A 21447-nucleotide genomic window follows, 5' to 3' on the forward strand; every position below is an offset into this window, starting at 1 on the left:
ACATAGTAAAATGGTGTTGGTTTTCTGTAGGCCTTATGCAAATCCCTGTAATAAACATAGGATCAGGCCTCACATACAATAAATTGTGTGTTAGTTGAGGATGGGGGAGGGAGGCAACCTCTTTGGGGAAAAATCACCCCCTTACTCTGCCAATAAATTAAATGCATCATAAGGAATTGGTTTAAATATTTCAAACTTGACTAATTAATATCAAAGCCATACAAGCACTGAAAAGAATACAAAAACACTTTAAAAATACCAACTTATAATATAAATCTATAATAGTAAACAAATATTACCATTTAACCTAAATCAATATCTTGACACCATTAATAGAAAAAAAATAATTTGGGAGAATTAGAGAAATGATATGGCTACAAAAATCTTTGCTGAGCTATTTCTTTTTGATTTCTAGAAAAGGTGTCAGAGGAAGAACACATCAATGTGAAGAGATGAAAACTTCAGTAATAATATTAATCACTAATCTAGACTGACTGCTCAGATACACTGGTGTTCAATCCCATAAAGCTTTTGTTTCACTCATTTAAGTATGTAGAAAAATTTTAAAAGTAAACTAAATTATCCACAAACTTGAATACATGAAGTAAACAAAAAATTCAAAAGGAGGTCTCTGTTTATTCTAAATAACCATAGAGTTATTACCCAGGTGGTAACTTGCAAGCAAGTTATCAAGAACAGATTTTGGCCTGGAAGCCTAAATGTATCTGGTTTTCCCATCCCCCTAGATAGAGCAGAATGTCATGCTGGAGGAGCATGTTGTTTCAGTTTAGATCTGCAAGGAGATACAGAAGAATTATCAAGTGACACAAAGGAAGACTTCAATTAGAATTATGTAATAAGTTACCCCCATCCATTAATATCAGTACATTCTTTTTTCCACAACAAGGAAAGGAGTGACAGCAGTTCACCAAATATTACAGGATAGTGCAATAAGCCCAGGCAAGAAAACTACCTGAGCCCAAATCTCAAACTATTGCTCAGAACCTAACTTAATATATACCTGCAGTGTGAAGTGCTTCATCTCTTCTTAACCTCCTACACATTAGGAAAACACAAAATCACACATTCACTCTTTCCAAGACTCTATTATGCCCCCTTTTGGGTCTCCTTTAATTTCATGCCTCCCCATGATAGAAGAAACTGCAATAAAATGTTTATAAAGGAAAGGTGAATATATTCACTGCTAAGCTCCCATAGAACATATATTTTCTCAAATTTTAGAGACACAAACCAGAAACAGAATTTACCCCACCATATTTCTTTGAGAAAGGAGAAAACTCTAACCTTCTTCACCATGCTCCGAGACAATTCTTATTTATTCCTGTTGGGGGCCTTCAGGAATGATGTCAAAAGTGAAGATGTAATTAGATTATCTACTCTCAGCAAATCTGTTGAAAAAGGCTTTAAATACAATTCAGGTAAATAATTCAAAAGAAGTAAGAATGTGGTCAGCAGAGTTATCATCTCATGCCTCTGTCTGATATTTTGTGGGTTCTGGGTTTTCAGAATAGAAAAATGCCCACCCTAATATGAAAGAAATGGCAGTAGATGCAGTCAGGTATTAACTATCATTGCCAATAAAGAAGGGATTATTTAAATTTCAAATTAAATTAACTCTTCCTGCACATTAGAATTACCAGAGGAGGTTATAAACATCTCAGATGCCCAGGATCCTACCTCAAGAGAGTTTTAATTACTTGGCTTGGAAAGGAGTGTGGGTCTCAATATTCTATAAAAGCTCCCCAAGTGCTTCTATATTCTCATGTGCAGACAGGTTGAGATTACTGATTTAAACAAATGGATATTTTAAAGATGTTTGAAACTTAGTAGATTATATATCCAAATAGGACAAAAAAATGACTCTATCCCTTGAAAAAGGAAAACTGATATGAAAATCAAGACTATTATTCATCAGAATGGTATGACTGTCTATCACAGACAAGGCCACATTTCTAGATGATATACATGTTGTTTAGTCCCACTGGTTATCATATTCCCTAGGACTTCAGTAGATAAAAAAAAAATAGCCCCTAGAGTTAAAGTAGTGCTTTAACTGGGGATTCTGATAAAGTAGTGAGTATGACTAATTTTACTGGGCTATGATCTAGAATTTATGATGCATATATAGGAAGGTACACTATCAGCAAATCAAAAATTTTAATCACAAATCTTTGATGCCAATATACCCATGCTCATGTTAATATTTTGTTTTTAAATTACCTTCTAGTCATAGAGACAATAAATCCCCATGTGAGACACAAAGCTGACATTTGAGACCCTTTTTTTCCCCTAGCTTATTGAGGAGAAGAGGAGGTGTCATTAGTAAGCATAATTTGACTCCAAGTAAATAAAATTACCTGAAAAGAAAGCTATGTGGCTGGTTAGTAACACCTAAATAAACAGGGCATCTCTTACATGAGCGAATATTTAAGAAATAATTCCTGTACTTACTAAAGTACTATAATGAATTTTCTAATTATTATATTATCAAAGAATCCCTTCTGGATAATGGTGGAAAATGATTAGAATATGTAAAATAGTAAAAATCTGGTACACAATGAAAAACATACTCAATTTCTATCCATGTGCAAATAATTATTGAAACTTTTCTTTGTGATGACCATACTTCACTAGAAATTTGCTATATAAACTATAAAAGTCATTTAAAGAATACATTCTGGAGATCTAATGAGCAGCATAGTGATTACAGTCAACAATACTGTGTTATAAACTTCCAAGTTGCTAAGAAACTAGATCTTAATTGTTCTAGCCACAAAAAAGAAATGATAATTATGATGTCATTGAGGCATTGGCTAGCACTATTGTGGCAATCATATTGCAAAATATAAATATCTTAAATCAACACACTCTACACCTTAAAATTACACAAGGTTATATGTTGATTATATTGCAATAAAAATAAATTTTAAATATCTTTCCAGTTTTCAAAAACTATTTTAGGTCAATTTCCTGAATATACAAAATGAAAATTCCCAAGTATTTTACCAGCAATATAAGAAGAGGAAAATAAACATTTATTTCAGAAAACACTTTTCAATCTGAAAAGTAACTATAGATGCCATGTTGAGATTTACTTTTCTAATGTATAAATCTCTTTACAGTAAATATATTATAATTGCATTACCACCACTGTTCCAAATAAAAATAACAGATAACGTTTTGCAGAAATTAAGAAATATCTAATGAATGGTATGTTTCTAAATCCATTTATTAAGTGCATGATGTAAACTGCCAACTTTTTACATTCTATCCCTTGACTCAAAAATTACTTATGTTCTTTTGGCATTTAAGAAGCAAAAATCACTCGAGCTTTCAAAAAATCATTACAGGCATGCCACACAAGCAGTTCAGGCTTAAAAACTTATACTGTCACCCCAGCATAATTTAATTTTAGAAGACCATTGAACTGATAAGCTCAGAATAAGTAGCAGACTATAAAGAACATGTTATAGTTGTATCTGCCCCAATGGCTTAAGGCAAATGTTTGAGAAACTTAATATGATCAAGCAGTTGAGGTCATGTGGGTGAACCGAAATGACTAATGCACTTAGCTCTTCTGAGTAATGATGGTTATGCCATGATGTCTTTGGCTATTACTTTTATTGTTGATACTATGAGTCCCTTGGTTATTGCTTTCATAATTAATAAGTCACTTAACCTCTCCATGGCCCAGTTTCCTCATCTGTTAAATGAGCATAATGATAATTGCTTCCTACCTTCCTGAGGGGCTGCTGTGAAGATTAATGAGCTGGCATTTACAATGCACTTTGAGTTCTTCTAAAGAAGGAAACTATGCACAAAGAAAAACAAAACAAAACAAAATAAAACCCTCTTTGTTGCTAAGTAACAAGAAATAAAACTACCCCCTCTGCCCATGGATTAATCCACTTGCTTGCATTCCTAACACTGCAACCGTCACATACTACCAAATAAATTGACTTTTTAACCCAAGGTTAAAACAGAAATGCCATAGAGGGCTACATATTTTGAAGAAACCATTTTAGCTCTCTACAGAATAGAAAAATTTTGAAAGTAAACACGCATTCTACCTAAAACCCTCTGTCATAGGTGTTCCATCAGTGAATGCAATATTCACTATGCCAATAGGTAACTGTACAGAATTTGGTGGGAAAAAAAAGTGAGTTGCCGCCTTAAAGGAAATCTAACTATGTAACACTGATAGCAGATAACAATGAAATCGCTAGAGGAGGCTGGGAAAATGGGGATCTGTAAACCCAGGAGGAAATAATATTTTCAAAGTGTGCTTTATATTATAGTAACTTAGAAGATAGAAAACATTAATAATCTTCTGGACTTGGACAAAGAAATATTCAGACAAAATGACACAATATTCAAAGTATCAGCTGGTAAATTCAGCTACATAGGATAAAGTAGTGTAAGAAAGAGAGAGAACATTAACAATAAGAAGGAGAACAACAAAGAAGAGAAGGAAATAATTTTAAAAAGAACTGTGCAGTTTGCAAACAGAATTTTAGAGGTGATATAGAGGAGCTAGAATTTGTATGATTGGGTAATAAAAGTGTTTTCAATCTTCAGTATCTCAAGCCAGTAAAAGTTCTCAAAATTGTTTTAACATGGCTCCAGGCATTAACTGAAAATCAGATTAAGCATGTTGCCTTGAAGTGCTTTGTTAAAACCTCTGAAAAATTTAAGGAAATGCCTTGTCGATTGATTTTCTCTTCTGGATTAAAAAGCTTCTAGTCCAAAGTAGCAACGATTAAGTCTAGAGAGAAGCACATTTTAATAGGACCTGTGGTTGTGGTTTATATTATAAATGGACTCAATTGGATATATTTAAAGGCCACAAATGCTTAGCAGAAATAGAGTCTGTTCCAAAGGTAGAAAAGCCTCTGGGCCTCCAAATTTCTAGGAGTAGGACAGCTGACTTATAAGGTTAATGAAGGTTTTTGTTACATACCACTAAGAGTTTTTGATCCTTTGTTAAGCAACATTACTGTGACAACTGATAACTGATAAAGCCCAAAACACATGCACAATCGGTGCTGCGGACTAGAGACCCCACAGTAAATGATACAGATTCAATCCATGTCCCCGTGCTGTGCGGTGCTGTGTGGAAACAGAAGAACTAATGGAATACAGTTTGGGGTGATAATTTAATGATGACTGAGGTATAAATGCTCAGAGAATTTAAAAAAGGAGTACCTTACCCAGACTAGGTTGATTTGGGTAGGGGAAAGGATCAAGAAAATTTGCCTGGATTAATTGAATTTGGATCTAAGAAATAAAGAAAATATAACCAATTTGGTTGGTAGATAAGGACAGAAATGGAAAAATGAAAACAAAACAAAACATAACAGGAGGTATATCATGCAGTCAATAGGGGACTAACCAGTTTGGCTGGAGTTTAGAGTGTGAGAACAGCTGGCTAAAAAATAAAAAGAAGCCAGACCATGATGTGCTTTGTAAACCTGATAAGGAGCTAGGTTCTTATCCTAAGGCAAAGAAAGGGGGTGATTCTGGAGGGTGTTAAGTCACCTGGCAGCAGCGTAGAGAACAACAGGGAAAAAATTGAGAAAGAGAAATGTTGCAAACCCCTGCACAGAGATGATGCTGTTATGAAACAGGATGATAGTAAAATAAATGGAAAGATATACAGGAGGTCGACAGGTGTTGGGAGGTGCTTGGAGATACACAATATTTCTATAAGATTTAACATAATCCCTGCCACAGAAGACAAAAGTAAATCTTTATTGAATAAAAATTGATTCTTAAAACTGAACATCCATATCATATCATTGAGAACCTAAGATGCATGTTGAAACTGACTGAAATAAGACATCATACTCATTAGGTTAAAAAAAAAAGTTAAAATTAAGAATGAACTTTTTTTCATATTAAATACTTTTTAAAGTTGCCTTTACATATGGTTTGGCATAAATTCCCCAAAGAATTGTTAATTGCACCTCAATATACTATTTCACAGTACATAGTCTTGAAAATCGCTTCTGAAAACTGCTCCACTGAGTTTTTAAAAATTTCAGTTATCAAACTATTCCTTCTTCATGACAACAATAATGGGAAGAATGAAGCAATTTAAATAAGATAAACACAGTGTGATCTTTTAAAGTCTATTTTAAAATTATTTATCTAGTGGGTCATAGAAACATAATTCACTTGACTGTTTAAAATCATTCTAAACTCTGAATTTTTAAAGTTAGCCATGTATTCTAGTAACAGTAATTTATAATGTCTATCAAGCTTTTATTATGTGGTTAGCATATCATGTAGAGCTTTCATTTAACATTAAAAAAATTGCGAGAATGGTTCTGTTAATCATTCTAATTTAGAGATGAGGAGTCAGAGGCTTACAAGGGGCAGTGTCTTATCTAAATACAGCCAGTAGGTGGTGGAGCCAGGAATTAAGCTCAGATTTCTCTGATTCCACAGTTTCTTTCGCTCTTAACAACTATTCTAAATTGTAGACTATGTGTTCAGAAGTATTTAGTGATTTACATTAGATTTTTGATACCATTTAAATGTCCTTTTAACATGTGGCAGAATTATTTTTTAATAACCATAAAAGAGGACGTGTATTTCCTTTGATAACTTTTAGAAGGACAGACTCTATTAGTATAGGTGGCAAAGGCAGAGATTTCAGGGAGACCAAACCCAGAGAGAGAATTTGTACAAACTGAAAACCCTGAGTCACAGGTTGCACAGAAACAGGTGATTTCTGCCTCATTTTGTAAAACATATGACTCACTTTGAAAATATAGGGATTCTCAAAAGAGACCATAACATCTACAGGCTATAGCTGAGTTATTTTTGAGTCAGTATTCTATATGTACTCATTCTCCTAATCTTTATACTCTAAGGAGAAAAGAATGTGCATGTTGCTTGGTAAAATTCTGTACAGTGTTCAGCCCTGGGGTGAGATCAATTTTGAGTTATTTTGCCAGTCATGGCTTTACATTTATCCCTGGAGAGCATTTGTGTAGAGTGTAATGGATATAGAAGAAAAGACGAACTCTTCTTGAAGACAATATACATGTAAGGTCAATGAACAAGGTCAAGCGTGTTCTTTGAGAGAGGAATTGTTCAATGTTGTAGAATGGCTCTGTGTTTCACAATACTGAAGACTTGCCCCCTCCCCCCCCCCCTTAAGGCCAGGTATCTTGAGCCAGCTCTTGCTTGTAGTAACACAACTTTACCATTCTTTAAAATAATTTTCTGGAACTGAGCTGTTCCAGAATAATTAGCTAACAGCAGGGTCTTGTTCAATTAGTGAAAACAGGATGGAAATTCCTTTAGAAATCAATGCCTTAAAGATGCTTCCTAGAGTGTTTGTATGCATTGCTGTTAATTAAGAAATAAAAGAATGATATCAGATGTAAATTGACTATACACAATAGTTTCTGATTCATTGTGGAATTTCAAAATGACCACGCAATTACTGCAATTCTAGACTGCTAGGGATTTTTTTTTTTTAATTTCATACCAAAGGCTGATATAAGTATATAGTCCAAGAAGCCAAAATATGAGGTTAAAATTAGTATCATTTAGGGCTACACTAAAATAACTAAAGAAAAATCAACATTTACTGTGTCCTTTTACATTCTAATTTTTTTTTTTCAAATTTCAACAGTAAGAATTCAGCATGTGATAAAGTTATCAACATAGTAGTCAACTTAGTGATTATCAATGTGTGGTTTTTTTTTATAGTGACTATTGGGCATTCCAAAAGACTGCAGTTTTACAGAAAGAGTCTGTGCTGTTGGAAACAGAAAGTTGTTTCATGTCAATTTTCTCTGGGTGCCAGGGGCACCCCTGTGTGTAAAAAAGAAAACAAGAGATGAAAAGAGTAAGAAGAAAAGTGAGTAGCAAAGAAAAGTGAAGTTAGGCAAAATGACACCGCAAGAGGGCCACTGAACTAAACAAAAAACAAAAAAGACAAAACAGAAGTTGGAAAGACTGGAAAGACAAAAAAGGGAGAAAATAAGCCTAAAGACAGGGAAAAGGAGAACATTTTTAAACATTGATTTTCCAGAGGTATACCTTGCTCATAATATATAAGAGCTTTGAAACAGGATATTTGAGTTAAAAATAAAATTTAAACTCTGAAATGTTTGTGAAACAGAAATAATTACTTCTGGTATCAAATCACTAGCATTAGTATTTTGTTTGTATTATTGTACAAACACAACTTCAAAAGTTCCTTGAATACTGTAATAATTTAAATGCATCATACATTCATTCCCTGCAAAGTTACTGACACTGACAATGTACATTTAGAATTTTCAACAGCTACTTTCTTTTTTATTAAAAAAAAGTTTTTTATAAGAAAAAAATCTCTCTTAATATTAAATATTCAATTGGGGAAAACGGATCCTATTGTAGTTAATATAGTCAAATAGCACCATACTAATCATAATGTTTTGGTCAATTTAATAAATTTGATTAAATGATAATTTTTCAATTAAATGCAAAATATACGTCCAATCTTTAACCTAGCCATAAGAAATACTCTCTTTGAAAGTAATTAAATTTTAAGAATTGTATAGATTTGACTAAAACAATCAATCTATCTCATTCTTTGCATATTTGGTGTCCTCCAGAACCCTAAAAAAAAAAGCTGATTTAATTTGGTAAGAAGATTTACAAAGAAAGATGCATAATTATTTGGCAAATTTAAGTCAAATAAAACCCAGTTATATGATCATTGATCTAGTCTTCCCTGTCTCCAACTAAACTATAACTTTCTTAAAAGTGAGAATTAGACGTTATTTGCTCTAGCATACCCAAGGTGTAGACAATTTCTGGTATCGGTAGGCGCTTATTGAATGTTTGTTGAAAGAATTTGTTTTATAGCTTGAGTCAATTGTTTTTTAAAAAGATAAAAAATCTACCACCTCTACTGCCCACTTGAACTGCCAATTTGTGTGAAGTGAAGGAAAATACCAAGGCTTAAAAGTCTGCCCAAACTATAAACAAGATAAAAATGTTTAGTAAACTGAAAAGAAGTTATAAAGCGATATGGATTCCCTAACATGGGAACTCCTCATTGGGTCTACTCTGGCCCAGTGAGATCAGTGGAAGTAAGGAGAAGATCTGAATAATAAAAGGAGGGCAAGATACTCTATATGCCTGGAACTTGGTGCAAGCACACTTTCAATTTAGATGTTCCACAGGCTATCCCACTGAAAATCACTGCGAGTTCAATGAGGTAGCCCATTTTGAGATTCTGTGCCTTCCAGAATATTAGATGGATGAACGTCCAGAGAATAGGAACAGCTTCTACTTGTTTCTACCAGTCCTTATTTTCCTTCTTTTTCTGTAGGCTCTGAACAAGTAAACCTTGTCTCATAATAACAGAAAGAAATGTCTGTATGGAAAACATTTTTACATGTAATCATTCTATTCTTCTGGAATACCCACCCCTTGTAGGGTCTGATTCTACTACTACTCAATTTTTAGTAAATATATTTATTTATTTATTTACATTCAAAGATAAAACTTTGTTGGGGAAAAATAATGTAATTTTTTACAGATTCTCCTCCAAACAAAAATGGAGTATTTACAAGGCAACAACTCCTTGCCATTTTGCATGTATTAAAATATTTTGCCTCGATGGCCATATTTTTAGTTGTATATCTCTCCACCCCCTGAGGAATACGCTATTGATTATTCTGCACATATAACAAGGTTGCTCTGCATTCATTAATAGAAAAAATTTTGTTTGCATTCTATCATTTTAATACATACATTTCAGATAACCAGTAGGACTTACCTTGAAAAAAGTCATGGTTGCACCATCCTCTACCGCTCCATATTCTATCTTGGTTTGTTTAGCTAAATCATCAGCAGAGTCGATAGGGGATTCCATGCGCTCCACTGTCAGAAAGGCGGCTAAGTTAGCAGTATACGAAGAAATGATGATAAGTGTGAAAAACCACCAAATGCCTCCCACTATCCTGGTTGAGAGCGCTTTGGGCATGAGCTCAGAACCTAACAGAGATTGGGGGGGAAAGGTGAAACGAATACAGAGAATTTGATCAGCAGTCAGGTACTTTTGGTCACAGTGGCAGAATGGAATCACTGTGTAATAAAAGCTTAAATCATAGATTTACATATCTCTTTAGGAAGCAAGGAACAACCATTGGGAGAGCAGAGGCTAATTTCAGATAATACATAGACTCTTAGGGCATACTGTGTTTATACTGTGTTTAAGTATAGTGACAGGAGACTCAAATTCTACCTGAGACAGTGCAAAATAAGAATTACATATTAGTGACTGGATAACATTTATAAAAATATCATTAGAAGGGAGAAATATCTCCTTAGTTTATAAACCACTTTTATAGGTTTTCATATCTTGTTAGTTATGTGGGTTTTAGAAGAAATGACTTAATATACATTCTGATCCATTTCTTAACAAGCTTTATGTATGTACAGTTTCATTTTTCATGTGCATGAAACTCAAAAATCTTGTCTATACTGCCATTTAAAAAAAGTAATGTTGTACTGAAAGGAAAAAGAAAAGAATTCTTTGCTCTTTAAAAAAAAAAAAAGTAATGTTGTAGGAAGATAATTTTAATTATCCACATTTCTTGGGCTGTGGGGTTTTAATCCAATTTTTACTTTCAAATAGGTAGTCAATTATTTTCTTATACATAAACAAAAGTCTCCTATCACTATAGTTAGCCTCATTGAGGGAAGTCAGAATAAGGATAGTTAAATTGGCATAAATTTATTTTTACAAACATATAAAAATTTCATAATTATATTACAATACATGGCTGGAGTTGCCTGCTCATGGTATTAATAAGAGAATGAGATCTGATAATTATATTTTGCTTTTGAGTATTATTAATTTTAATTAATTTAGATTATAAAATAAAATTCTAACAATTTTTAAATTGTCTTTTGGTTTTACCACCTTATTTGCAGTCAATATGGAAATGAATACACAGCAGCATGTGTAATTTTTTTATACAAAAGTATACTAAATTTATGGATATATATATATTACTACTCACTTTTAATCATTGTGAACTTATAATCAAGAAAGCATTGGCTACAAATTAATTTTAATAGGGTTTAAGTAAAATGGAATGAAGCAAAGATGGACTGAATCCATTTTCTGTTTTGTTTTATATAAGTTTTAATATAATAATGGATGTAGTAAGGTAACATATCTTCAGATGGAATGGAAAATACAAATTATTTACGTTAAGATTGAAAAGAAGTGGTATCATCACTTGGCTCTGTCACAACAGCCCATCTTACACTGCAGTTCATTTTACCCTTCCATTTTCAAACAAACAAACAACATTTTAAAAAGCAGACAGACTTGGACATGACAGCCAACTCCAGCTCCAGACTCTGCCTACAACTCTGTAAGGAAAAAAACCGAAAAGTACCTTTCTGATGTAGTTGCTCCTAGGCCCTGTCAGACACACACTCGGACACCGAAACACTAAAATAAATACTCCCAAGATGGTCAGCAGCTGTGGCTGCCCAATCTACCTTTTTTCTTTTCTTTTTTTTTTTTTGAACAACAACACCAATAAAGTCAAACAAGACGGGGAAAGAAAAGAACAATGGAGACAATCGACAAAAATGGCCCAATTACCACAAGTTCATATCTTACCCAAGGACTTAAAGCGAGTACCTCCTAGGCTTGTGAATCAGAGCCTGGTTAGGGGCTGACTGTCATGTACTCAAGGTAACGTCATGTCCAGCACTATATCCCACTAATTCCTGGGGAGCTGGGCATCAGCCAGCATAGAATGGGTTCCTCTGTCATGTATCCACCAGCAGTGAAGTAGTTGTGTGGCAAAGCAAATGTATATTTGAATTTTTCATTGCTTGGCTTCCTTGTCATCATTTTCAGAGATATCAGATATAGTCTTATTTCTTATTGCTAGATTTTACAGATATCAAGTTCATCTCACCAGTATACAAATATAAAAATCTCCAAATATTTTATAAAATATACGTAAAAAAGGGATATTTTATTTTTCAAAGTGGTAGGATAAATAATTTAAAATTTTTTATTATGGTCAGGTCTTTATCATGAGAATAACTTGTTCCAGGCTATTAAGGTTAGTTATTAGCAGGTGACTAGCAATTTGCCTGCGTGAATTGCATAACCCAGTGCTACTTATAAAAGATGCTTGTCTCATATGATAGATTTTTATTCACTTCTAAAATTTTAAAAGAACTCCAACATTATCTTCCAGCTGTAAATAAATCCAAGGTGGGGAAAAAAAAAAAAACTAGACCCAAAATGTAGGAAAGGGCAAATACAAATACTGATTATTCATTTTATTTAGAAAGAGATGCCACAAACAGATTAGTTCATGTAACAGTTCCCTGACTTTTCAAGTTTTAGGTTTAAATACCTATATAGCTATATATAAGGAAGCTTATATTTTTAAAGGAAAAGTTATCTCAACTTGGTAGGATTGCTTGCAACATGTATTTGTTAAATTATTTCTTTTCCTTTTAACATGTAATTATTTATTTTCAGTTTAGGAAATAGTTTATAAATGAAACAACAATGAATTAATGGATTTATGAATAATATTAAACATGCAAAAGCAAAGTACCCTTTTTATAAACAACATTTTATAACTTAACAATAAATTTTCTCTTCTTCAGATCTGTAATGCAATTACCAAATGAATTTCTTCAAAGTGGATAATAAACATACCATTAAAATTTAAGGTAAACCTTTACAATAGGTGTGGTAACTCTTACAAAGAAATATGTTTTTATCCTTAATCCGGTCATTGTCAGTTGTTCAAATTTTGAGCATTTTGCTTTAGTTACTAAATTTTAAAACTTTAAAATATTACATTTTTAAATGCATAAAATAGTCTTAGGTCTTGGCTAATGAAATCTTTTATATTGAGTGGAAGGTCCAACATATTAATTTATATAAATATTAAATGTTATATATAAATATTAAAAGATTAATAAAGAAATCACAGCAGCAAAAATAAAAATAAATTCAGCTTGGGAGAACTGAGACTAAAATAATGAATTCATAGTTATATATATATACCATTAAGACATTTTGCATGTATTATGTCATTTTCTAAGAAATGTTGTCTTTACTTTTAACATTAATATTATAAATTTTAAATAACTGTGAAAGAGTATTTTTGCAAGCACTTCTGAGCATGCAATACTTTATATTCTTATATACTATCAGATGCAGCTAATATTTTACTTGAAATGGTAACTAAATGGTTACATATTTTGTTTTTGCAAATTTATATGCAGTAGATTCACTAATCATGCAATACAAAGGCATCTGGTCATCAAGAATTGATATGAAAGGGAATTTTTTACATCAAAATGAGACAGGAAACAGGAGCTGTATTCTTGTCTCAAGGAGATGCAATCTTAGTAGTACTTTAAATGCGGCTTCTAGCTAATGGATCAGGTTAGCTTGGTTATCTATGAGATAATGTATCTACTGTGGGTTAAGAAAAAGTTAGATGAGTATACTCTATGTGCAATTGCAAAAGCTAATTATTTTCTCAGAATCTCTCTTGGATGGGATTTGAGAATGCCTAAATGCATTAGGTTGATGGAGAAGCTGGATTATGGTTACATGCAGAGAGGCACCCATGCAAGTGACTTGTGCCAGCGAGAACTGTCACCCCCAGCAAAGAGTGGGACATGGTGCCCAAAGGAAATAGCAGGCTGAATCGTATACCTTGCTGCATGAGAGCTCCAACTCCAAACCAGAAACTATTTAGCAAGGTAAAATTGTTTTCCACCACGTCTGAGTCAGGGTTGCAAGGGTGTGGGTTATACCACTCATAGGGACTAAACCTGTGGTAATTGACAGAAGAAAAGAATATATTTAAATGGCAGTGAGAAGACATTCTATCCAGCATTTTTGCTGCAAAAGAAACAGAAAGACAGGTAAGATTAAGTAGAAACCAGAAATAAGCATTTTTATAGTACAATTTCATATGTACGACAGCAAGTTCTAGGTTTTAAAGATCCCTGTCCTTATCAACTAATTAGCATTTCTTTATCATACATGACTTATGAGAGGAAAATCTGTGTATCAGTAAAGCAAGAACATTTTTTAAGATGCAGGCTTTTCACGTGCAGGATTTAAAAAAAATTTTTTTAAAGACTAGAAAATCATTAAAGAAGAAAACAAACTTTGGTATGAAATAAACATTTTTAAAACTGTGGAAAAATTGCTAAAGACAGAAGAAATGAAACAAAATCATCTTACAAATTTTTTGTGATATAATAGAAACGATATACCAAGGTGACAGAGACTAATCAGTGAATAATTATATACTAAGAAAATTGTACAATGTATTTATACCTTTATGTGTAACAAACTACAATCTAAACAGAAAACCAAATCAGAATGAACTGCATTCTGATACATGCTTCTGACATCATTATAGGTTTCAGAGGGAATGGCAATAAGCAGTGTTAGAAGCAGCAATGCATACTGAGACTGATTGGTTTCCACTTATTGTTTGGTTTCAAATCTACAACTAATTTGAATCACTGTTTTAAGACAAAGAAATTCAATCTAATTTTTGAGGCCAGTTATAGATGATTTTAGAAATATTAATAATATCTCTCAACTAATTCAAACTGAGGACTTTTTAAATTGTCAAGTACACAGAAATTAATTTACTCTAATTATAATCCAGATATATTTTTCAATTAATGATGCTATCAAAAAATATCACTGCCATAATTAAAAATACTTAGTCTAATTACTAAACTAACAAAATATTTTCTCTAATATCTCAAGTTTTAAAGCCACTCTTTTATTAACCAAATTAGTGTGTGTGCCCTTTATGAAAGCATTAAACAATCTCACATTCAATCAAAGTTATTTGAATAATGTATCTGTCACTTCAGAAAGCCCAATTTTCTTCCCAATAATCTTTCTGACATATTAAAATTCAGAAGATCAAACAAACCATTTTCATCTTTCGAATGCAATTTTTAGAACACCCTTGTTTTAATAGCCTATCCTTGACAAACAAAGGAATGTTTTGTTTGGTTCTCTAAGTTAAGCTGACACACTGAACAGAAAGGTTGATTGGATAGTAATTAAACATTCTGATCTGATTTGTTATGTCTGACCGAAGTAGAACCAGCTTCAGTTGTACACATTTTATTTTTATTTAAATTCCCTTATTACTTTTTACCATAATGAAAACAGTTATATACATTTTTTAAAAGTATTTTGAAGTATTAGAATGTTGGTCATCAATCTTTACCCAAGACTGTCTTTAAAAATATTACCATTTTCAATTAACTATCTAAACAATTCATTGCTCGTCAGAGGCAATGTGATCTAGTGGTCAGATCATACAGTCTGTAGCTGGACCATGCAGCTCCATGCCCTTGGACAAGTTATATAAACTCTATTTTTAAACAATAAATATTTTAAAATGTGACTTTGCCTATAGTTACATACTCAGACTCCTATTTTGAATCTTTGATAATTAAACTGTTCTTTTCCTACTCTTGAGAGTATATCAGCTATAAATATAAAGCTGGTCTGTAAGATCTGGATTCAGTTTTTGCACATGACAAATCCTAGAAACATGATCACAGAGAGTGAGATGGTATCATCTGGCAGATCAAGATCACTAGTTTTCACACAGAATTCCATGAGCCCTTGAGTTTTACATAGGTGCTTCAAGGGATTCCATGAAAGGAGAGGAGGGAGATGTAGTGGTAGGGGCTGGGGAGGTGGAAGTAAAAATATGCAGGATTCTGCCCTTCTTTTCCATGTATGTATGTATTTATACATGTACATATAAAAATATACATATTTTTTAAATTCTGAGAAGGTAGGAAAGACAGGAAGGAAGGCGGGAAGGAAGGAAGGAAATGAGGAAAGGAGGAAAGAAGGAAAGGGAAAATGGAGGGAAATGTGGAGGAAGAATCTGGAAATACTGGCACTAGTTTCAAGAGATTACTGTCTACTGCAGTGAGGGAGTCACGTATAATTTAATTGAATGAAAGGAAAAAATGTATGGCTAATTAATACTTAAATTCAAATTATGTATAGCTTTCACATTCTCCACTTTGTCTGCTTTTTCCTTAGCATGAAGATTTCCGGTGTCCCCCAAAGAGGCAGAACTTGCCAGCCAACATGCTATTTAACTTGAATTTGCAATTTGCTCTTCATGGTGACACTCAGAAAGCTTTTCTTCCATCTCCATTTGATTCATTAACATTCTCCTAATGGTGGTTAATGTGAGTTCCTCCCCACCCCACCCCCCACAGACACACCCCCCCACACACACCCTCACACATAGTTTACTGGTCTTGCTCTGCTTTGCCCTTTGTCTGCTTTATTTCCCTCATGTTTAAGTCAACACAGCTCTGATTCTAGTTCCATTCTCTATTTTTTTCTAAACTGAATCACCTCTTCCCTCTAAGATCAACTGCTATGTTAATTCTATCCTTTCTATTTCAAACATATCTTGCTTCAGTATCTATCCCTTTCTTCCAATTCTTCAGACCTACCATTTTTAAAAATTCTATTGGCCTCCATGTTTTTTCTGCCCATAAAAAATATTTTGTTCACTTCAAATCTACATATTTAACCCTAATCACTCTCTAGACCTAAAGTGAATTTCCAATGGCCTGACAGTAGACTTTTCAATATTAGTATGTCCAACACGAACTCATAATCTTTCTCCCTAATCCTCCCATTTTATTGTCTTCTTCATCCCTGTCAACAGCATCCCTGCTGCATTCCCCAACAACAACTGCAAAGGTCCTGCTCCTCGTCCTTGGTTCACTTATTCTGAACACTTTAGAGTCTATTTTAGTTCTTTACATTCCTTTTCGCCACAACCCTGACCTTAAACAGTTATCAATCTACCTATAGAAAGATTTGTTCCTTTCCTCCCCTCTTCATTTCCTGTTTATTTCCATTGGCATTAATCCCAGTTCAGGTTGTCATATCCTGTAGCAGTAGTCTCCCAGCTGGTCTTTCTACTTTTTATTCCAAATTTATAAGCTCCAAATATTGCTACCCAGTTAATTTCCATGCAGGATAATGTCCAAAGTGATACAACTCTATTAAAAACAAATCTTCAATCATGTCTATGGTCTACATACAAAATATCCAGACTTTTAAGCATGGAATTTAAGATCCTCTGCCTTGTGCTTCAAAATACCATTCCAGGATTATGTTCCACTGCTTTTTCTCCTATTCACTAGCCTCTGGCCACTTTCCCCCCCAAAATCCTATTTTGATTCTTATCCATTTCTTTGTTCACCTTGTTCGTCAGTGTGTAATTCCCTACTCTCTACTCCTCTCCACTATTCAAAAATCCTACACCTGTCCTTCAGTCCCAACCTAATACCACCACCTAGTTGTAGTTTTCCTGATCTTTTCTTGGAGTAAATATCTAAGATAGAAACCGGTGTCTATCCCTCAGTATTCATTGTCTTGCCTGAGTTTTACTAGGAACGTTGCTGCCCAGCTAATAAAACTATACTTCCCTTCTCCCTTGTATGCAACTACATTTGAGCCTCTGCAATATGAACAGAAGTGATATGTACACCTGAGAATTCCCTTTAAGGGTGTTTGCCCTAGACTCTTTTTTCCTTTTCCATCTTTTAGGAAACAGTGATGATTACAGACTATTAGAAGCCCAGTGTTGAGGATGACAGAGGAGCCCCACCATCCTTGGACTGCACTCCTATAGACTGTAGAGTAAGAGGAATAAATGTTTCTCAATTCAAGGCACTGTATTTTTTGGCTATCTTTGTTAGAGAAGCTTAACCAGTCAGCACTTGATTCAGGTACCCCTCTCTTTTTTACATATCTATAGCACTAAGAGCTTCAAGTCATACTTATGATAGCCCTGCTTCTTCATTATAAATTAATGCACATATCTTCCCTCTTCTATTAATTGTAAATGAGTACAGGCAAATACAGTCTCTGATTTACCTTGTGTCTCCTACAATTTCTAGCACAAGGTTTTAAACCTAGTGGGCATCTAGAGGATATTTGAATTATTCTGATGCTCTTTTTACCTCTCTTTCTTTTTTTCAATTTCGGCTAAACATCTGAGATGATAATCCTCCTATTTCTCTATACCTAATACCTCCTTAACCCTAAGCTTCCAGCTCTGTTAAAGTCTCTTTGAATCCACTGTCTTTTTCCTTAAGACTATCACTTAATCATTTTTCAGCTTCTAATAAAATTCTTACTGAGCACTGGCCCTTTGGTATCTTCTCTCTTAACTTCTGTGATATGTGCTCCTGAGTATTTGCTGTCTCCCTCTAACAGGAGATCCTTTCTGGCTAAATCTTGGCTCTCAGATCTTTCCTCCTTCTTTAATGACCTAACACACTCATGGCTTTAACTCCTGTGCTGATAATTACAAAACCCTCTTAATTTATAGCCATAAATTTTCAAAGTATTTCCATTCATCTTTATATATTACTACTAAGGCAGCTCACCATTACCTCATACTTAAAATGCTTAAAACTAAACCCATACTAACTCTCCTTCATAATTTTTTCCATTCTAAAATGATATAGCACTTCACTGAGTTCTTGAGATTTAAAGTTCATTTCTGTCTTCTTTTAATTTCCTTCCTCAAATGCAAACAAACATTATATGCCATATCAACTTCTGTTTTATAATGTCTCTTTGTTTTATCCCATCCATGCACTTTTGTCTCAGTTCTAAATCTTGGATTTTAAAACTCAGTTCCTACTTGGTTCCTGTTTTCTCTGTTTTGTTTTGCAAACTATCTTCACATTGTTTTTTACCATGCAACTCCCCTTCTCTAGAACCAATCAATTCTATTAGCTACTGAATCAGGTTTAATATTCTATGCCTCTGAATTTCAAGGTTCTATATAATATGACTCAATATTTTTAACCTTATTCAAGCTATTATGTAGACTGGCCAATTGTCTTATTTTGTCTTTGTTTATGCTGTTGCTACTAAGGGAAAAATCCTCTTCCCTTCATTCGATTCACCGAGCTTGTGTCTATCCTACTCCTTTCTGAAATTCCATTACTTTTCTCCCAAAGCTTACTGTGTCAGATCTCTATATCTTACTTATTGCCTCCTGCTCTACTGTTGGCATTTCATGTGCTAATTTTGTATTCTCAAAATTTTATGAGATCCTTTAGATACGCTTTTTATCATTATAATTATCATTATTAATATATTTGTATTACTTCAGTGCCTAAAAATTGCGTAACAGAATGACTACAGGTTTGGGGACTATAAAACTTGAGTTTCAGCCACGTGTATATTTTGTACTTGGTGACATATTGCTAAATCTCTCTGAGCTGAAGATTTATTTCTAAAGAAGAGAAAAAAGAAACTAAGCATGAGAGAGAATACATGCAAAGCATTTTGCAAACTATACAGTGCTACACAAATGTTAGCTAAAAGTATATAATCCTTTAAAGATTTCTTACTTTAGAGTCATATCAAGAATATAATTAGATAATATATGAAATAGTCTGCTCATGGAGGAAATACTTTTACCATATTATGCAAAATGCTAATTTAACATTTATTTGACCATCTTTTTCATAGCAGAGGCAAATGACATCACAACTAATGGGGAGTACACAAATAATTTTTGTATCATATACCATTTTGAGCCAATGAGCTCTATACTTTCACATGTTTGAACACTGTTTTCTTGCTGATACCTTAAGCTGCAATGAGCTTCCTACAAAGCATCTCATTTATATTTCGGGATTTAAATTCAATATGAGTTGATATCGTCATCATCATTGGCATATCATAATAATCCTCAACTTTTATCTGCACCGTAAGTTCAAAACAAAACTTGTTTGAAAATTTGCCAGTAGTAACTGTGATACTATGAATTTTCTGCTCTGTTTTACTCTGCTTAATTACTTAGCTGACACAATTCTTCACCTCATGTTAAACTTGGGGTATAAATTGGTTGTAAGAGGGGAATTAAACAACATTCAAACTGAATTTGTCTTAAACAAAATAGACATGACCATTTCCAAAATCAAGTATAAACAAACATTTCAGCATGAAAAATACAAAGTTTTTAGCACTATATTATCTTTACATATTGACTATGGTTTTGTTTTTTTCTTTCATGGGCATATAATTAAACTGAGGATGTAATAATAAATGATCTTTTACTACTTTTCAGTTTAAGTTCCTAAGTAATTTAAAAGTCTAAAATTTGATATTCAAATTTTCAATATTACTTCTTTGATTTCTGGGAAAAATAGGTTTCATTTAAATCATTTAAAATGATCATTTAAAATAGATCATTTAAATATTGATCCAAGGTCTGATACACTGTATTGAATAAACTATTATAGAATTCTCAAGAGAACATAAAATTGTCCTTCCAAATGAGAATGGTTACAGGATCCAAATTTGTTCCTTTTTTTTTTTTTTTCTAAATAATGAAGTGACAGGTGATGCTGACTGGATTGTTTAGGGGAGAAATGAGAAGCATGTAAGTACTACATAAAAAAATCTGTATACATTGAAACCATTCACATAATAACTATAAGGCATATTTTCAGCCACAATTACAGATTTTTTCCAAGAATCACCCTCCACTCCAGCCATGTTCAACTGTTCACTACACTTAACTGATATAAATCTAATGATATATTTAAATGATATACTTGGTCAGAATAGGTAATCAGGCTAGGTTAGTGCTAATACAGGTTAGCATGGATCCAGCGGTATGTTTGGTACTTTATTTGAGATGCAGAACATGGAAGTGGATGTTATAACTATCCCCAGCATAAAAGCAAATGGACAGAAATGAGAGGACATATCTAGAAAATGGATCTAAATGGACTGAGAGTGGCAAGGGTTACTCTATTTCTAGGAGTCAAAAGTACTATTAATTTAATTCAGGAATGCCCTAAAGAGAGCTAGCTATAAGAGCTCTCATACTTGGGCAGAAAAGCTGATTAAAATCCAGGAAAGAAAGGGATAAAACATGCATGTTCTATCGAAATTATGCCGTTTTGGTGACATCTCTGGTGGGAGCAGATACAACATGGGAACTTACGAAGTCTTTGAAAATTAGGGTTGCCGTTTACTAAAAGAAAAGTTTAAAACAAGGCACCAAAGAACCTATTGAGTTACTCCCGATAAGGAAAGATTAAATAATAAACTGTTAGAAATGAAATATAGAATTAATAATAATATCATTTTGTGTCATACTTGCCAATTACAGAAACAAATGCAGCTATATTATCTCATTTTGAACTGCAACAAATAAGTGGAAATAAGAACAACAGTGTTAGTATTAAAAGCTGAGATTTAGATAGATCAGGGAGCTGCCCAGGAGCACAAAGAAGGCTAGAGCCAGATAAGCAAACAAGTCAATTCTATCTCATTTCACAGTGTTC

General features: G+C 33.3%; 1 protein-coding gene across 3 annotated transcripts in view; it reads right to left on the reverse strand.

The window, feature by feature from the left end:
- GRIK2 (glutamate ionotropic receptor kainate type subunit 2) overlaps positions 1-21447 on the reverse strand; it is a 618311-nt gene that overhangs the window by 105334 nt on the left and 491530 nt on the right. For 2 of the 3 annotated variants that reach the window (XM_057738750.1, XM_057738751.1), the window contains exons 12-13: positions 13754-13872; positions 9812-10029 (exon numbers count right to left, since the gene is read on the reverse strand). The exons of the other annotated variant lie outside the window; for it this stretch is intronic. In XM_057738750.1, the coding sequence (XP_057594733.1) occupies positions 9812-10029; positions 13754-13872 (337 nt within the window). The remainder of the gene's footprint in view (positions 1-9811; positions 10030-13753; positions 13873-21447) is intronic. 3 annotated transcript variants of the gene reach the window in all.

Source organism: Hippopotamus amphibius, chromosome 6, assembly GCF_030028045.1.
Source record: "Hippopotamus amphibius kiboko isolate mHipAmp2 chromosome 6, mHipAmp2.hap2, whole genome shotgun sequence".
In the NCBI taxonomy this organism is placed as follows: Eukaryota; Metazoa; Chordata; class Mammalia; order Artiodactyla; family Hippopotamidae; genus Hippopotamus; species Hippopotamus amphibius.